Raw genomic sequence first — 14,341 nt, 5'->3', positions numbered from 1 at the left:
TTAATTTCATCTGCTGGCCCCTGGTTTTTGTATTGTGGGAAAGGGTAAATGGCACTTCTCTATTCACTCTTTCTACACCATTTGTAATTTTTGTAGACCTCTGTCATGTTCCTCTCCCATCCCCCTAGTCATCTCTTTTCTACGCTGAACAGCTGTCATCTTTTGTTAAAAGGCAAGACTTTGCCTTCCAGCAGCCAGACCAGGAATGGATTTGTCAGCTGTTAGATAACCAGAGGCTGGTACCAAAGATACAGGCCCCTAGCATGGTCCAGGGGTAGCACTTTGGTAAGAATCCAGGCATCCTGGCCCATTCTCAGCAGTTGCAGGTGGCGGGGGTACAGGGCGTCTCACAAAGTGTTGTTCATGGAGGCTGAGGCCAGGGCAGATATTGTCTTCATGTTGGCCTGTGGGTGGTAGGTTTCTGCTAAAGTCTCCTAGCCTTGGGATTTGATACAAAGTTTGGGGCCTGTCAGGACTGTAGCTTTGTGCTGCCTGTGATAGAAGCTCGGTAGCAAATGAAATATTGGCATAATTGCTTTTCCAGCTAGTATTTCAGCAATGGTAACACGCTTTCCTGTAAAAATCGTACTGTTTCATAGCTGCAGCTTTGCAAGCTAGTTGCCATTCTACTGCCATGCCCATTCAGCATCTGACTAGGAACTCTAACTTAGCCTGAGTTTACAGCAAGGGCCCCGAGGACTGAATATCTTTATCTTTATCTTGTCTTTCATAGAATCCACCAGTCTGTATGATGTCTCTGTGTGGTCACTCAAATTGCTGCATGGAGGTGTATGGGGACACAGCTTCTTTCTAATGTTGTGCGTGATCCAGAGCCAGGCTGTTGGCATGTGATGGTGCAGAGGATAAGGAAAGGAAATAATTCATGTCCTGTGACCCTTCTCTAGAAATTAAAAAAACCCTCTAATAACATTTCCCAGGCAGTGGCCTAGTTTACTCATCAACAACAAAGTCAGACATTAAGTTGAGTCAAATGCTTCTTGAGTCAAATGCTTGCTTGTGGTTCTTCAGAGCAAAGTTGGGAGCCTATAAAAAGTTTGCTGTGTACACAGTCTTAGTGTTTGTTCTGTCAATGTTTTTGTTCATTAACTCTGATGGAAGTCATGCCATTATTGACAGGGATTGCTTCATGGCTAGTCAGCCTGTAAGGGAGAACACTGGTACGGTACCTACCATGCGTGGTGCATGTAATATAGTTTGGCTGAATATAGGCCATTTACTTTTGCCTAAATCTAATCTTGTGGATTCTCATTGTTGGGGGTTGTAACCCATCTGCAGGGCATAGGCCTCACTAGCTCTGCTCCTGGGTGAGTCAGTCCTTGCCAGGCAAGATGCTCCTAGCTGTGTTGGTCTCCTTGCCAAGCAATACCACGCTGGGTCAACCATACTGTAATAGTGGGCCCGTTGTCGTTGCTCATATTTCATCTTATACTGACCCCTGCTGCAGGTCCTGTGGGATAGGAAATTACTTTTGAGTGCTATTTACTGTATATTATAAACTTTAGCCAAACTTTTCTTTCCAATTAAAGTTGTTACTCTGGGTTTGCTATAGGCCCTTTTAGAGAGGTTGTTTTCATAGCAATCAGCCGTTGGACCATGTCCCTGAATGATGTGGCCTGAGTCATCTCTTTCTAGAACTTGCAATTAGAAACGAATGAACTGGCCACTGCGCTAGAAACCAGCAGCACCTTACTTGGCAAAATCGGCCAACTTCAGAAGTCTGTGTAGCGAGTGTCTTTGTACCACTGAGCTGTGGCAGAAACTGCCCTAGCTCTTCAGAGATGGTTACCAGGTGCAGTTGCTACAGTTATTAGGTAATGCCCAACGCTTCCTATGAAAGCCTATTTTATTCTTTTAGTAAAAGCACTACAGAGAAAACATTAAAAACCCTAAAAAGCCTACCTGCGGGCTAATCACCTTCCCAGGCATCACCCAACCCTAACATGGGCTCTGACAGGAGCCATCCGTCAAACACCCACTGGAGGGAGATTCCTTGTGGTTACCTGTTCATCACAGCTTCAGCTCAGAACAAGCCCACAGTCTTATGGGGCGTCAGTAGGCCTAGTCCTTCCAACTCTTCCCTAAAGACTGGGGCTCTCTGTGAAGCAGAAGGCCTGTCCCTTTGCTGGATCAGGAAGAAGGCCCTGAGCCAGTTTAACATCAGGCTATTTATCCAAGAGTCCTTTCTTTGTCAGTTGGTCCGTGGAGAATCCAGTGTGAACCGGTATATGCACCTTTCCTGGGGGTGGCTTCAGAGGGCTGGTAAGCAGGGAAATTACATTAGCATTCCCATCCCTGTTAGAGAATGCACATCCAGTGCCACAATAACACACACACAGTGAACCACAACTTAATTCCATAAAGTTTGCCCAGGGTATTACAGAATAGTGTCAGTCTTTCACAGTAACAACTAGTGGTAACATCATACCAGCCAAGTCAGTCATATTTGCTCTCCCCCACCTCTCTGGCAAACATCTGCCCACATGCGATCCAGGCTGATGGAAAAAGTCCAGTCGGGACTTGGCACCACTCTAAGCATTACACTGCCCCTAGGATAACTTAGAGGAGAATTCTTCTTCAGCGGGATCCCGTGGTCTTGGGGTTGGAGCCCCAAATGCTGAAGAATTTACTCTCAATCTTAATCTGGCCAATGTGCCAGCTTTCGTGTGGACCCGACATGATTGAACTCCAGAGTATGGGAGCTCAAGCTAGTGCTGGTGCATAGGGTCTCGCTTGCATTTACCTAAAGTTCTTCGTGTGTGTGTGATGATTTTTTTTCCCCCCTCATAATGAAATTTGGAGGTGGAAGCTCAGTTCAGCCTTTCTCTCTCAGAGGCCCCGGCAGAAAATACAATTACGTCTTGGTGCTTCCAGTCAGATCAAGAGCACTTGAGTGTCTAGTCTTTCTACCCTATGCTGAAGCCCCCTTCCCTTTACAAGCACTTTAGGGCAAGGATTGTGTTGCCCTCTCTCTGTTCTGCACCTAGCCCAACAAGGCCTCAGTGCAGATCAGGGGCCCCTAGGCTTGACACTGATGTAAATCTGCCTAGATGCAAAAGAATGTTTTGTTGCAAAGTCAAGCACTTAAAATGCATATTTATGGCTGCCTTTGCAACCTGAGTTCTGTCCCCTGGGGGAGTCTGGCCTGTGCACTGAGTGAGGCAGGAGTTCTAAAGAAAAAATAGTATGTGATCATGTCATTAAAGACAGTCGTACACGCGGCGGGGGGGTGTCAAATTAAGGCTACGCGAGCAACCTTCGTTAAAAGCAGATCTTACTTAACTTCTGTTCCTTTAAAAGAAGAGAGTTAAAAATGACTAACAACCTCCCCAATTGTGCATCAGCAGCAGGTTTGATCTACAGGACTGACTACATTAGCAACCTTTTCCTGCTGGCAGCTGCCCCTGGGCTGGGCTGCTCATGCCATGTGCTGGGTCTGGGGGAGCCCCCAGCCCGTTGTTCTTTCTCCCCTCTGGGAGGTGGGGGGAGTTGCTGCCCCATGTGATGCCCCTGGTGGGAAGAGGGGATGGGCTGCTGTGAAGATGTGCCAAGTCCAGGGACGCATGTGGCTAGTGGGAGGCCCAGCTCTTTCTCATCTCCCCTCCCGCTGCTACAGCTTCCAGGTCATTCCAGCGCAGTGGTGGCGTGGGCCCAGCTGTAGAATGTCCAGTTATTTTGGTAGGCTGCCAGCATTTCCCTGGGGAAGCAAGTGAGAGACAGAAAGAGCGACTTCAATTTGTGTCAGTGAGCACAGTGTCTGTCTCAGCCAAACCCAGATGGAATCAAGAGAGAAAGGAAAAGCACTTCTGTAGTCTGGGGATTTTCTTCCTGCCAAATTTCAATTCAAATACAGTTCAATTGGATCCTGGAAAGCGGGGGCTTGACAAAGATTTGGAGTCATGGCAGACAAGCATCTCAACAGGAGCTCCCATTGTGATGCTGTGGCAAAAAGAGCTAAGGGGGTCTTTGGAGGAGAGGGTAGATAAAAATTGACTTAAACACTGAATATTTTTCCTTTTAAATAACCGGATTAAAATTAAATTTGAAATGATGACACCTGGTTTTAAGGGCTACACTTCACTCTGTTCAAATCATTTGAATAAAAAAGTGGTGCATCAGTGAGTCCCCAGATTGAAATTTAGTAACCTGTGCTACTTCTTAAATTCTTTACTGGTGCCAGGGGAAAGCACCTCACTTTCTTTGTCAACTCCAGCTTTATAAATGTCACAATGTTATGTTCTACATGATGTATCTACATTACTTTCAGTCTGTAGAATGGAGGAAGTTCTAGTACTTACATTTTTCCAAATGTAAATAACTGCCAGTTTCTGTTTCCCAGAAAAACTTTTTCCTTAATTACTTTTGGTTTCTGTTTAGCTAGCAAGCGCAGAGAGCGAGTGAGTGCTTCATTTGGACTAGTTTATTCAAAGCTAGCAAAAAACGAGAGGGAATTGAACGAGTAGGAAAACTTGTTTTCATCTTTCAATGTATGAATAAAAACCAGGTTGGAGAGAATGAGATCTATTAAGTGTAAAACCATGAAGGGCATGAGGCAGATATTTCAAAGTTATTTAAGCACCAAAACATGGCACACGGCACCTTTAACAAGGCACCTGGTAGGAATATAATTTCTATCCTGTATCCTCCTAGTTAGCCAAAAGTACCAAATTTTTTATAAAGACTACATTTGGTTTCAATTCAGCATGTTGTAATGGTTAACCACCAATAAAAATGCACCTTTCTTTAGGAAAGTTAACAAAGTGCAAATAAGAACATAAGAACAGCCACACTGGGTTAGACCAATGGTCCATCTAGCCCAGCGTCCTGTCTACCGACAGTGGCCAGTGCCAGGTGCCCTAGAGAGAATGAACAGAACAGGTAATCATTAAGGGATCCATCCCCTGTCAGCCATTCCCAGCTTCTGGCAAATGAGGCTAGGAACAAAACAAAACAAAATTAAAATCAATTATTTAAATTCAGATTTCCTCCTTGAAGACTTAAATCATGATTAAAATGGATTTGACTCAATGTGCTCCTGCAGGTATATAATGAGTAGGAGTACGGCCATGATTTTTACCTCTGTGTATGGCATTGGCCAGACAAATGCTGGAATATTGCTTATAGTCCTGGTGTCTGCATGTTAAAAAAGGTGTTGAAAATTGCAGAGTGTGCAGAAAAGAGCCACAAAAATTATTTGAGGTCTGGAGAAAATGTATTACAGTGAGTGACTTACAGCTCAGTCTGTTTAGTTTGTCACCAAAAACCCTCAAAAAACAGAGATGGTTGATGATGGCGTGGAAGCACCTTCCCGGGGAGAAAATACCAGGTATTAAAGGGCTCGTGCATCTAATGAAGAAAAACATACCAAGAGCTAATGGCTGGAAGCTGAAGCCAGACAAATCCAGATGGAAATAATGGACCCATTTTTAACAGGATGATTAACCATTGGAAGAAACGACCAAGGGAAGTGGCGGAGTCTCCATCTCTTGATGTCTTCAGATCAGCACTGGATGCCTTTCTGGAAGAGGCTTTAGTCAACCAAGGTCTTGCGCTCAGCGCAGGGGTAACTGGGTGAAATTCTGTGCCCTGTGACATACAGGAAGTCAGGCTAGATGATCTGATGATCCCTTTTGGCATTTATCTAGTCATCAAAGGCCTCGACCAGCAATGGAGGTGAGAACTCTTGAAAAAAGGTCACAAAAATCTCTTGCCATGGAAAGTGTTAGGCAACCAAAGTACAGGGGTTGTTACTGGCTCCCATGACCTGTTTTGGAATGCCAGATTGAGTAACCGTTGGCGATGATGTAGGGGAATAAGCTAAAACTGGCTAGTTGCGGCTTCCTCCCCAAGTTTATTAAAATGTTTTTGCTTGTGATCAGTGATGGAGAGGTGACTTCAGGCTTCTTATTAAGGTATCAAAGGCTTAAACAAATCTAGGCTCAATGACTAGGTGGTACTGTGTGTGTGTATGTATATCTATATATATATACATGTACACACACACACACAAAAACATCATATTTTTCATGTATCCTCTTTGCATTCTAGAAATACACAGAACCCCAGAGTGCCAAGCCCGGGGCTGGAGGAGTCAGGGCCTGCAGAGTAAACTCTCCTGGTATGGAGGGATCCCGGAAGGAGTGCACTCCTGCTTCAGGTTAACGCTCCCGGCCTGGTGCCAGTTGCAGGGGTTGTTTAGATCCAGCCCTGTAAGCCACTGCATTGGTTTGGAATCCAGATGGGCAATTGCTTTGCTCTGTGTCAACATTAGGATCTCAAGCAGTGCCCTTCAGCGGGGAGGAAAGGTAGGGTAAGTCTACACAGCAGCAGGGAGCGAGCCACCCCGTCCGGGGCAACAGACTCAAGCTAACACGCTAAAAATAGCAGAGTGGACGTTGGGCGGAGACTTGTACTAGCCTTGCGGTGGGGTGGCTAGCTTGAGTCTGTCGACCTGGGCTGGGGGGCTTGCTCCCAGCTGCAGTGTAGATGTAACCTTAGTGGCTGTCAAGGGAGCTTGAGCGTACAGTTTTGTGATCCTGCTGACAAGCTGATTGCATCTTGGTTCCTGTTTGCTTGCAGACCTGACCACGCTGCTTGGAGATTGAAGAGAAGGGAGGGGCCTGCTTCTGTGTGATCTGCGTGCATGTTGCGTGGCCAGCACCCTAAACTGACTTTGTCCCCCTCCCAAAGCTCACAGGGAGGGGTAAGTTTCATGGTCTGGGAATCTGAGCACTTTCGTGGTAGCTCCTCCTGGAGGGGGTGTGAATGTTAAAGGAGTCTGGGGAGGGCTGTGAAGGGAAGCGAGGGTGGCTCTTCCGGGAAAGGTAAATTACAGCAGCGGTGGGACAGCTCTGGCCCTAAGTTGGGTCTGACAAAACCAGCCCACAAAGAGCTGTTTGTGAAGTCAGGCAGTGCTACTTTCCCCTTCGCCTCTCAAGAGCTCCTCACGCTGCCTCTTTCTGGCTGGGGAGACTCATTGCCTTGCAAGGGACGACTTGACATCTAGCCCTGTGGCTTCATAGCCAAACCACCTGAACCTGCTTGGTACCAGACCAGCAGGGCTGCAGGATCTGGAGATGTGGAGTCAGTCTGGGTCCTGTTTGAAAGCCGTCTCCATTTTGGCCCAGCCACACTTGTCTGGGTGACTCTCCACCTTCGGGCCCTCATCTGCCTCTGCTCCTCTTGCAGCCGCTCACTGTGACCTGGGTGTAAAACAGGCATCAGCTCCTCTGTTCTAAAATGGGATCTTGCATCTCCTCTTTGAATACTTCTGATATGGGCAGGGAGAGCTTGGCCTGAGACCTTTGGAGAAAGAAAGTGTCTTTTTCTTGTAGGCCCCTGTCCCTGTAGTCTCTGAACACCTTTTTGTCTCTAATGGAGCTATACACCCAACACCTCCCATTTTACATCAGGAGAAGGGCCTTCAGTTCCCCATGACTTGCTTGTTTGGGCTATTGCAGTGAATCCTGTGAGACAAGCTGGAAGTGGCTGCCTCCCTGCAGTGGCCAGTTGAATGAAGTGTACATAACGACTAGTACCTGCCCGTTCCCGGTGACTGCTTCTCTCAGTCCACCCGGAAAGACCGAGAGAGTCCAATGTGCCTGCAGGCTCCTAGAGCTGCCCCTCTTCCTGTATTCCAGAGGCTCCTGGCTGGAACAGGGGACGGTGGTTTCTTCGTTTGTCTTTGCCAGGCCATGCTAGTCTCCTGACCGCAGAGATGGCTCCATCCTATGCTGTGGCTCACAATAGGCCTCTTGGCCCTGCAGGGCCAAGGTGGTCTGTGGAAAGGGGCAGATGTGAGTTCTGGGAAACCTCATTTCCATTAAATGTAAATTAAAATAACTCCAGTGTCCAATTGGCTAGTCCCCCCACCCCCCTGCCAGGGCAGAGCTCCCCTTTGCAGGGCAGTGACCCTTCAGATGCCAGGGCAGATGCTTTCAGCGCCAGCAAAGTGTCCGTCCCCCTGCTTTGGAGCAGGACGCCGTCTCTGGTACTGCATGGTGGGGCCCTTTAACACCGCAGCACCACTGCGGGCTTGGTTATAGGCCCAGCCCTTGCTCATGTTGAGTGACTGGAAGAAGTGCCCAAAATAGCTCTCAAACTCCTGTATTAGGCAACTCTGCTGACAGTGCTCGGTTCTGGGAACTTGCCCGGCAGAAGAACCGGTCCTCCCAGATCACTCCGTCTGCTGGAGAACACACCATGGCTCATCCCCGCCTGAAACATGCCTAGGTAGCAGAGTGTGGCTGCAGCAAATGCTCCCTGAACCTGGTGTGTTGTAGCCCCTCTGGGAAACACCTTGTGCAGCTTCGGTTGCGCTCGGTCTGCAGGCTCAGAGCTGTCTCCTGCTTCCAGCTTGCTTCGCTTTGTGTTGCTGTTCGGAAATAGCAGCGTGTCCTCCTGGGCCCGAGCAAGTTAAAAGCTTTGGTGGGAACGCCTGGCGATAAGATTAAATAGACTAATATGCTCATTTCTCCCTGGCCAGGAGCAGGTCATGTGGAGTAGAGCACAGAGCAAAATGCACAACAAACTGTCTGTTGTTAACTGATCCTGTATTCCAGGCCAGGAAATAACTTTCCTGATCATGACCAGCGGGCATTCCCTGCAGTGCAGCTGCAGATTTTGCCCAGTCAGGCAGGTGTGTTTAGTTACCGCAGTCCTGAGACATGTAATGCCCTTGAGTTGGGGAAATGTGTGGGTGAGGTGAGATCATTCAAGGAGGGAGGGAAGGTGGATTTGGGAAGCGAGGGGTTAACGTCCAGTCTCTCCAAAGTAACTCGGAGCCATGAGGCACAAGCAGGTTTCTTGTGGCTGTGGCGCTTCCTCCTTGGAGAGCCCCAGCGTGCTGAACCAGGCTGGGTAGAAAGGCCTGTCTCTCCATGGTGACCGGGGGTGAGGAGTGCATCGCTGGAGCGGCCCTCCCTGCAGGGAAATGGGCAGGGCAGGGCTGCACCTGGGGTTGTGTGACGCATGGGGAGAAAAGCCTCTTGTGCGGCATCAGGTGAGCTGACCCCAGTGACACTGGGCCAGCTCAGTGCAGCACAGGGGAGCTGCTTTGGCGCAGCTGATACGAGGTGTCCCCCAAAGCAGGCAGAGAGCAGTGCCTCCTGCCTGGCTGGAGCTGGCTGAAGTCTCAAGTGACAGCTCCTATTGCCCGAGCTCCAGGGGAAGGAGCTGGAGGTGGCAGAGTTCCAGCATCCCTCCCTTGTGTTCCTCCTGCCTCTGGTCTCCGGGGGGCTGCTGGGTTTACCCTGGGATTTAACCAGGAAAGTCTCCAAATGTGAATGGCTGCAGAGGGCCTTGCAGTCTTGCTGGGAGCGGAACAAGGGGTGTCCAGCCCTGTACACAGTAAAGAGCAACTCCGAGCTTCTCTCCCTGTGCTTGGGCAGCATCGTGACAGTGGTATGGGGTAGGAGATTGGCTGCAATAGGCGAATGAAAGATAGCAAGGAGGGAGAGGCCCTAGCTAAGATCAGCCCCTTTGTGATGGGCTCTAGGTACCTTGAGACAGACAGACAGACAGATGGCCCCTAGCTCTATGGGCCTCGCCGGCTGGCTGATAGGTTGGTTGCCGCCAATGCAGCGTGCTCTTTTCTGCTCCATGAGACAGGCCAAGAGCTCACTAGCAAGAAGAGTGCACAGGAGCTAACCCCTCCAGGCCTCGGAGAGACCCTTTCACATCATGTTACAGGGCAGTATAAATTTGAACTCCCCCTGATGCAGCAAGTGGGCCATTTCGAGCTCTGGGCTCGTCTGCAGAGCTTTATCCGTGATGCAAGGAAATGACCCAAAAGCAGCTCAGTTGTTCCTCCAACAAACACAGCTGAATAGCGTTTGGCTTGTGGAGGGGAGTAATTGATCCAGCCTCTGGCAAGGTAAAATGTTGTTAATAGTATTAATAACAGCTTCTGACAGGGCTTCAAATTGCCTCCTGACCCTGTCATCGCTGGCTAAGTGAGCCTAGCCCTGGGGCGACCAAATTTTGCCCACCAGAGGGTTGCAACCAACTTGCCTAAACCAGAGCAGGTTGCAGCTGCCATGTGGTCACTTTGTGGCAAGTCCAGAACCTGGTGTACCAACTTCCATCTTAACTGGCATGGCTTCTGCATTACAAACTAGCGGCCCCTGTCAACATAGAACTCCATGGGTTGCATTAGGCCTGGGTCCTGCATTTGGCCACTGCTGGCCTAAAGCACGGGATGCCCTGGCCTGAAAGGAAGCTATTCCCATGTGCTGCAGCAAATACAACAGGATGAGCCTGCATGAGGAGATCCTGGGCTGCTGACACTCGGCACGCAGAGCACAGCCACGCACAGTGAGGGGAGCCTGACTAATGCAGGCGGTGTATAAGAAGAGAGAGGGAGAGTGCCCCAGCTGGGCAGAGTGCAACATGAACTTGAGGGCAGGCAGCTGTCAATCTTGCTTCCCTCCCTTCCCCCCTTTGGTATTAGAGTCAGGAGGGCAAAGCGGGGGCACCCAGATGTCTCCCTTCTAGCGTTGGGGCTTGCTAACCTGCGGCCATGTGGAATATTTGAGCATTGACCTAGTTTTCCATTCTTCTCTCAGTTCACCCATTCCCCCTTTCTACGCCTTGGGCAGCTGAGCAGTGTGGATCTCAACGATGATGTACGCGAATTGGTGAGTGGCACAGAAAGGAGCAAACATTGCTCTGACTGTTCCCCTTCTTGGTAACTGAGGCCAGGCTGCGGCAGATGGCTCCTCACAAAGCAGCAGAGTGGGCCGCAGGGGGCAAACCCACTGCCAAGGGTCTGTCTTTCCATTATAAGCCTAACTTACTTTTTCTAACTTGCTCATCTTCCTCTTCCCCACCAAAACCAGCTGCCTACTTCTGCCTGGAAACTATCATGTAGGAGCCCCTGCCCCAGGAGGCACCTCTTGGAAAACTTGGGGTCAGTTGGACGATGTGTCTTGGAGAAATGAGCTCAAAAATTAGTCTGTGTCTTTAAGACTCCCTCGCTCCCTGCCCATACCGCATCTGAGCTCCCATGTGGCCACAGCCAGTGCTCCGGGCTCTGTTCTAAGCACTCACTCAACGGGTACACGTATTGGGGGTGGGGGTGTCCCAAAGAAGTGCATGGAAGTTGTACTTAGCGCCCATGTGTGGCATTGCCGAGTTGGACCAAACAGCGAGCACAGCTGCGGGGGAGAGCACCTCACGGCAGGTCAGTGAGCACCCGAGGCTGGAGCTCCAATCCGGCTCCATGGAAAACTCGCTTTGGCTGTCTGACCCAGATCTCGGGATTGTAGGGCTGCTGCTGGACAGGCCACTCGCCTGCCGTGTCGTCACTTCCCCCTGCACTCCCCTCTCACACCCACTAGCCTCCCCATTCCCCGCTGATGAGCCCTAGTCCTGTGCTCTCTTCAGTGTGTCCTTGCGGCTCTGACCCCATGCAAGAGATGCAGGCAAGAGCCATGTCCTCTGGCTCAGAGCATCCCCCGTGTCCCTTCCGTAGGTGGATCCCCTTTCCCCCCACACACGTACTCTCCATGTGGAAGGGGGCGTTCAGCTGTTTGCTGACCACTGTCCTCCATGCTTGGCCCTACCGACCGGTTAGTCTGGAAGCTGGGGTCCATGTGGCGGGCAGGGGGTGGGCACTGGGTGCCAGGATTGGGCTTTGGGGCTCGTTGTGCGGGGGCGGGAATGCTTTGTGTGACTGGATTCTAGTGGAAAATTCCTGCCCCCAGCTTCACCTGATCCTGGGCCTGTGGGTGGAAATCCAGTTCAGAACGTACCCTGCCAATGGGGAAAACAGCCCTCTGGGGACAAGAGGCACCTGAGACCTAGCTGCTCTATTGTGGCCTATTATGTCTCCTCTCAGAGCAGTGGGTGCTTGCTTGGTTTCCCTTCCCCTCTCACATCCTGTATCTGGCTTTTGCCTCCCTCAGCTCTTGGGCTTCCCCCTCCATTTCCGTTGGGTTGCCGTTTGTGTTACGGTGGTGCCAAATGGGGTCCTGCACAGACACCGCAGGAGAGGGGGCCCTGCCTGAAGAGTGGACAGGCTGAGTGGGCGCTGAGCGGTCACTCCTTTCTGGAAGGCGTAACCCTAGGTGGCGGGAGAAATCCTGTCACCAGTGGCTGAATCTGTATTCTACGGATGGGTTCTGCGCTCGCTTTCTCTCTTTCTCTCTCTTTTTCTTTCTCACCAGTCAGATCCCATGGGCCAGAGAAGTGTCCCTCATCCTCCACCCCTTCATGAGCTGCCCCCAAGCCCCTCCTGAACCTCACATACCCTGGAGAGTGGGGCTGGCCCTCGGGGAGATTGATCTAGAGTAACCCTTATACACCATTTCACATGGCACCTCTGAGTGGGAGCCGCCGGGGTGGGTTGTGTTCACACTGCTGCTGGAGCCGGAAGTGTCTCTAGACTCGCTGGCGTTGAGGTTTGCTGAGCTACAGTGATCTGACGCTTTTATCTTTCTAGCTACAGTAGTCTGAATTAGGACACATGTTCGGTCTTCACTTGTGACTAGGGCTGCCTCAGAGCCATTCTCTTGTCCTGTAGCTGGGCCTTGGTCACTCTTATTAGTTGTATTGCTGGTCCCCACCTGATATCAGGGCCTAGTTGTGCTAGGTACTGTACCAACACCCTAGCCCTGTCCCCGCCTGACAGCGCTTGCAAACTCACGACAGGCAGGATACAAGTGAATGTAACAAATGGGACAGGCAGGAGGATCGGAGTAACAGAGCTACCGTTCCCCGATTAGGTAGACATTTCTTGTTCTCTGCAGCCCGGTGCTCCCTGCTGTGCGCTCTGCAGGGATTTGTAGGGCCAAGGACAACAGCAGAGCACAAATAAATGGACCCCACCCCTTCCCTAAGCGTGTAGTCGCTGTATCAACTCAACGAATGCTGTGCTCCCGCCAGGAGAGGGGAGGAGCGACAATATTCTCGAGATCTACGGCTGGATTGTTCTCTTAAAGCCCTTTTCCTCTTGGTACCTGTCTGTGCATTGCCACACACCACTAGGCCATGCGCTGGTATGCTAGGGGAGACCTCACAAAGCCTGTTTGAGCCAATGTTGCCAACTGTCATGACTATCACAACTCTTGTGATATTGGGTGGTTTTCTTCAAGCCCCAGCTCCTGGGGTCATGTGAATACATGAGACTCTTGTCTCTCTTTTTAGAAAGAATTTTAGCCCTCATTGTCTTGCAGAGAAAAGCTTAAAAATGTGAGCCCCCTCCCCCCCCCAAGGATCTAACACCTGAAGGCAAGTAAAAAGACCCCCACACTTCTTAATGGCTCATGATTCTTAAGCCAATCTCACGATTTTGGAGGCCTGACACCAGATTTTTAATGTCCAGGGTTGGCGATGTAGTTGAGGACAGTGGGACAGAAATTTCTGCCCTAGCTTAGTGCTTCATGGCACTTTCCTGCCTGACTTCTCCAAACCGTCTGAAGCAAATGGGGTTCCAGTATCTGCTCCTGGATCCCCCCAGATCTCGGTGACTGGGAACAATAACCATTTCCATGAGAACGGCTTTGCACACTGTTGGTAACTTGCCAGGGGTGTCTCGGAGTTCTTGGAAGCGCATAATCCGGCTGCTCTGTTTCCCCCTTGCCTCCTTGTTCCCCAGCTAAAGCAGATCTCCCCTTCCCAGTGGGCACTCTAATTGAGAGCCTGCTTTGCTCTGAAGTGGAGGGAGAATTTTCTTGCCCTGGGAATGTGCCTGCCCTGTGCCAAACATCACTGGTGACCCCTCCAGCCTTTGCTCGCTTCTGAGCAGAAGTATCTCGGGCGACGGTCTTGGTCACTGAGACCTGAACAAACGATGGCGATAAAGCCTTGAACTGTTCCTAAGAAACACTCCCGAGGGACCAGGTCATCTGGTCCGCAGGCTGGAGGTCTTAGAGCATCAATTGCCAGCTATAATAGCGCAGTTCCCTTACCACCTCCTTATTCTGGGCAAGGGAACACATTGGAGTAGCTATAGCACCTCCAAGTCCAACCTGCCGCCCTTCCCAGCGTGCCGCAGCTAGGGGCAGGCGGTGTTGGACAGAGGAGGGGGTGCCCTTCGCTGCCACGGGGCGTCCAGCCTCAAATCTCACTGCACCAGGGGTGGCTTTGGTGCTGCGCATTTGAAAAGCTCCCCATCTGCCTTCCTGGGATAAGGGTGTCTCATTACGGAGTTGCCTTGCTACCGAGGCATTTAACTCGCCTTTCCCCTGTACTTAATGGGCGACTGGAGGGAGGTACAGCAGGGGTCCCCCTCTGCCTGATGAGTTGAGCAATAAAAGCTGTCAGCACACCCGTCCTGGCGGGTGTTTCTGGCTGTGGCATCAAGGCTGTTCTCATAGCTTGG

General features: G+C 50.5%; 1 protein-coding gene across 4 annotated transcripts in view; it reads left to right on the top strand.

The window, feature by feature from the left end:
• The window catches only part of CLCN7 (chloride voltage-gated channel 7), a 56,243-nt gene that overhangs the window by 6,778 nt on the left and 35,124 nt on the right, over positions 1 to 14,341 (top strand). For 2 of the 4 annotated variants that reach the window (XM_048866363.2, XM_048866360.2), the window contains exon 2: positions 10,584 to 10,655. The exons of 1 other annotated variant lie outside the window; for it this stretch is intronic. In XM_048866363.2, coding sequence (XP_048722320.1) covers positions 10,584 to 10,655 — 72 coding nt within the window. Of the gene's footprint in view, positions 1 to 6,597; positions 6,722 to 10,583; positions 10,656 to 14,341 lie in introns of all 4 variants that reach the window. One more of the 4 variants, XM_048866364.2, reaches the window with a different exon arrangement.

This window comes from Caretta caretta, chromosome 10, assembly GCF_965140235.1.
Source record: "Caretta caretta isolate rCarCar2 chromosome 10, rCarCar1.hap1, whole genome shotgun sequence".
NCBI classification, from domain to species: Eukaryota; Metazoa; Chordata; order Testudines; family Cheloniidae; genus Caretta; species Caretta caretta.
The sequence above is the reverse complement of the archived record's forward strand: the minus strand, read 5'-3'. Positions and strand labels throughout refer to the sequence as shown.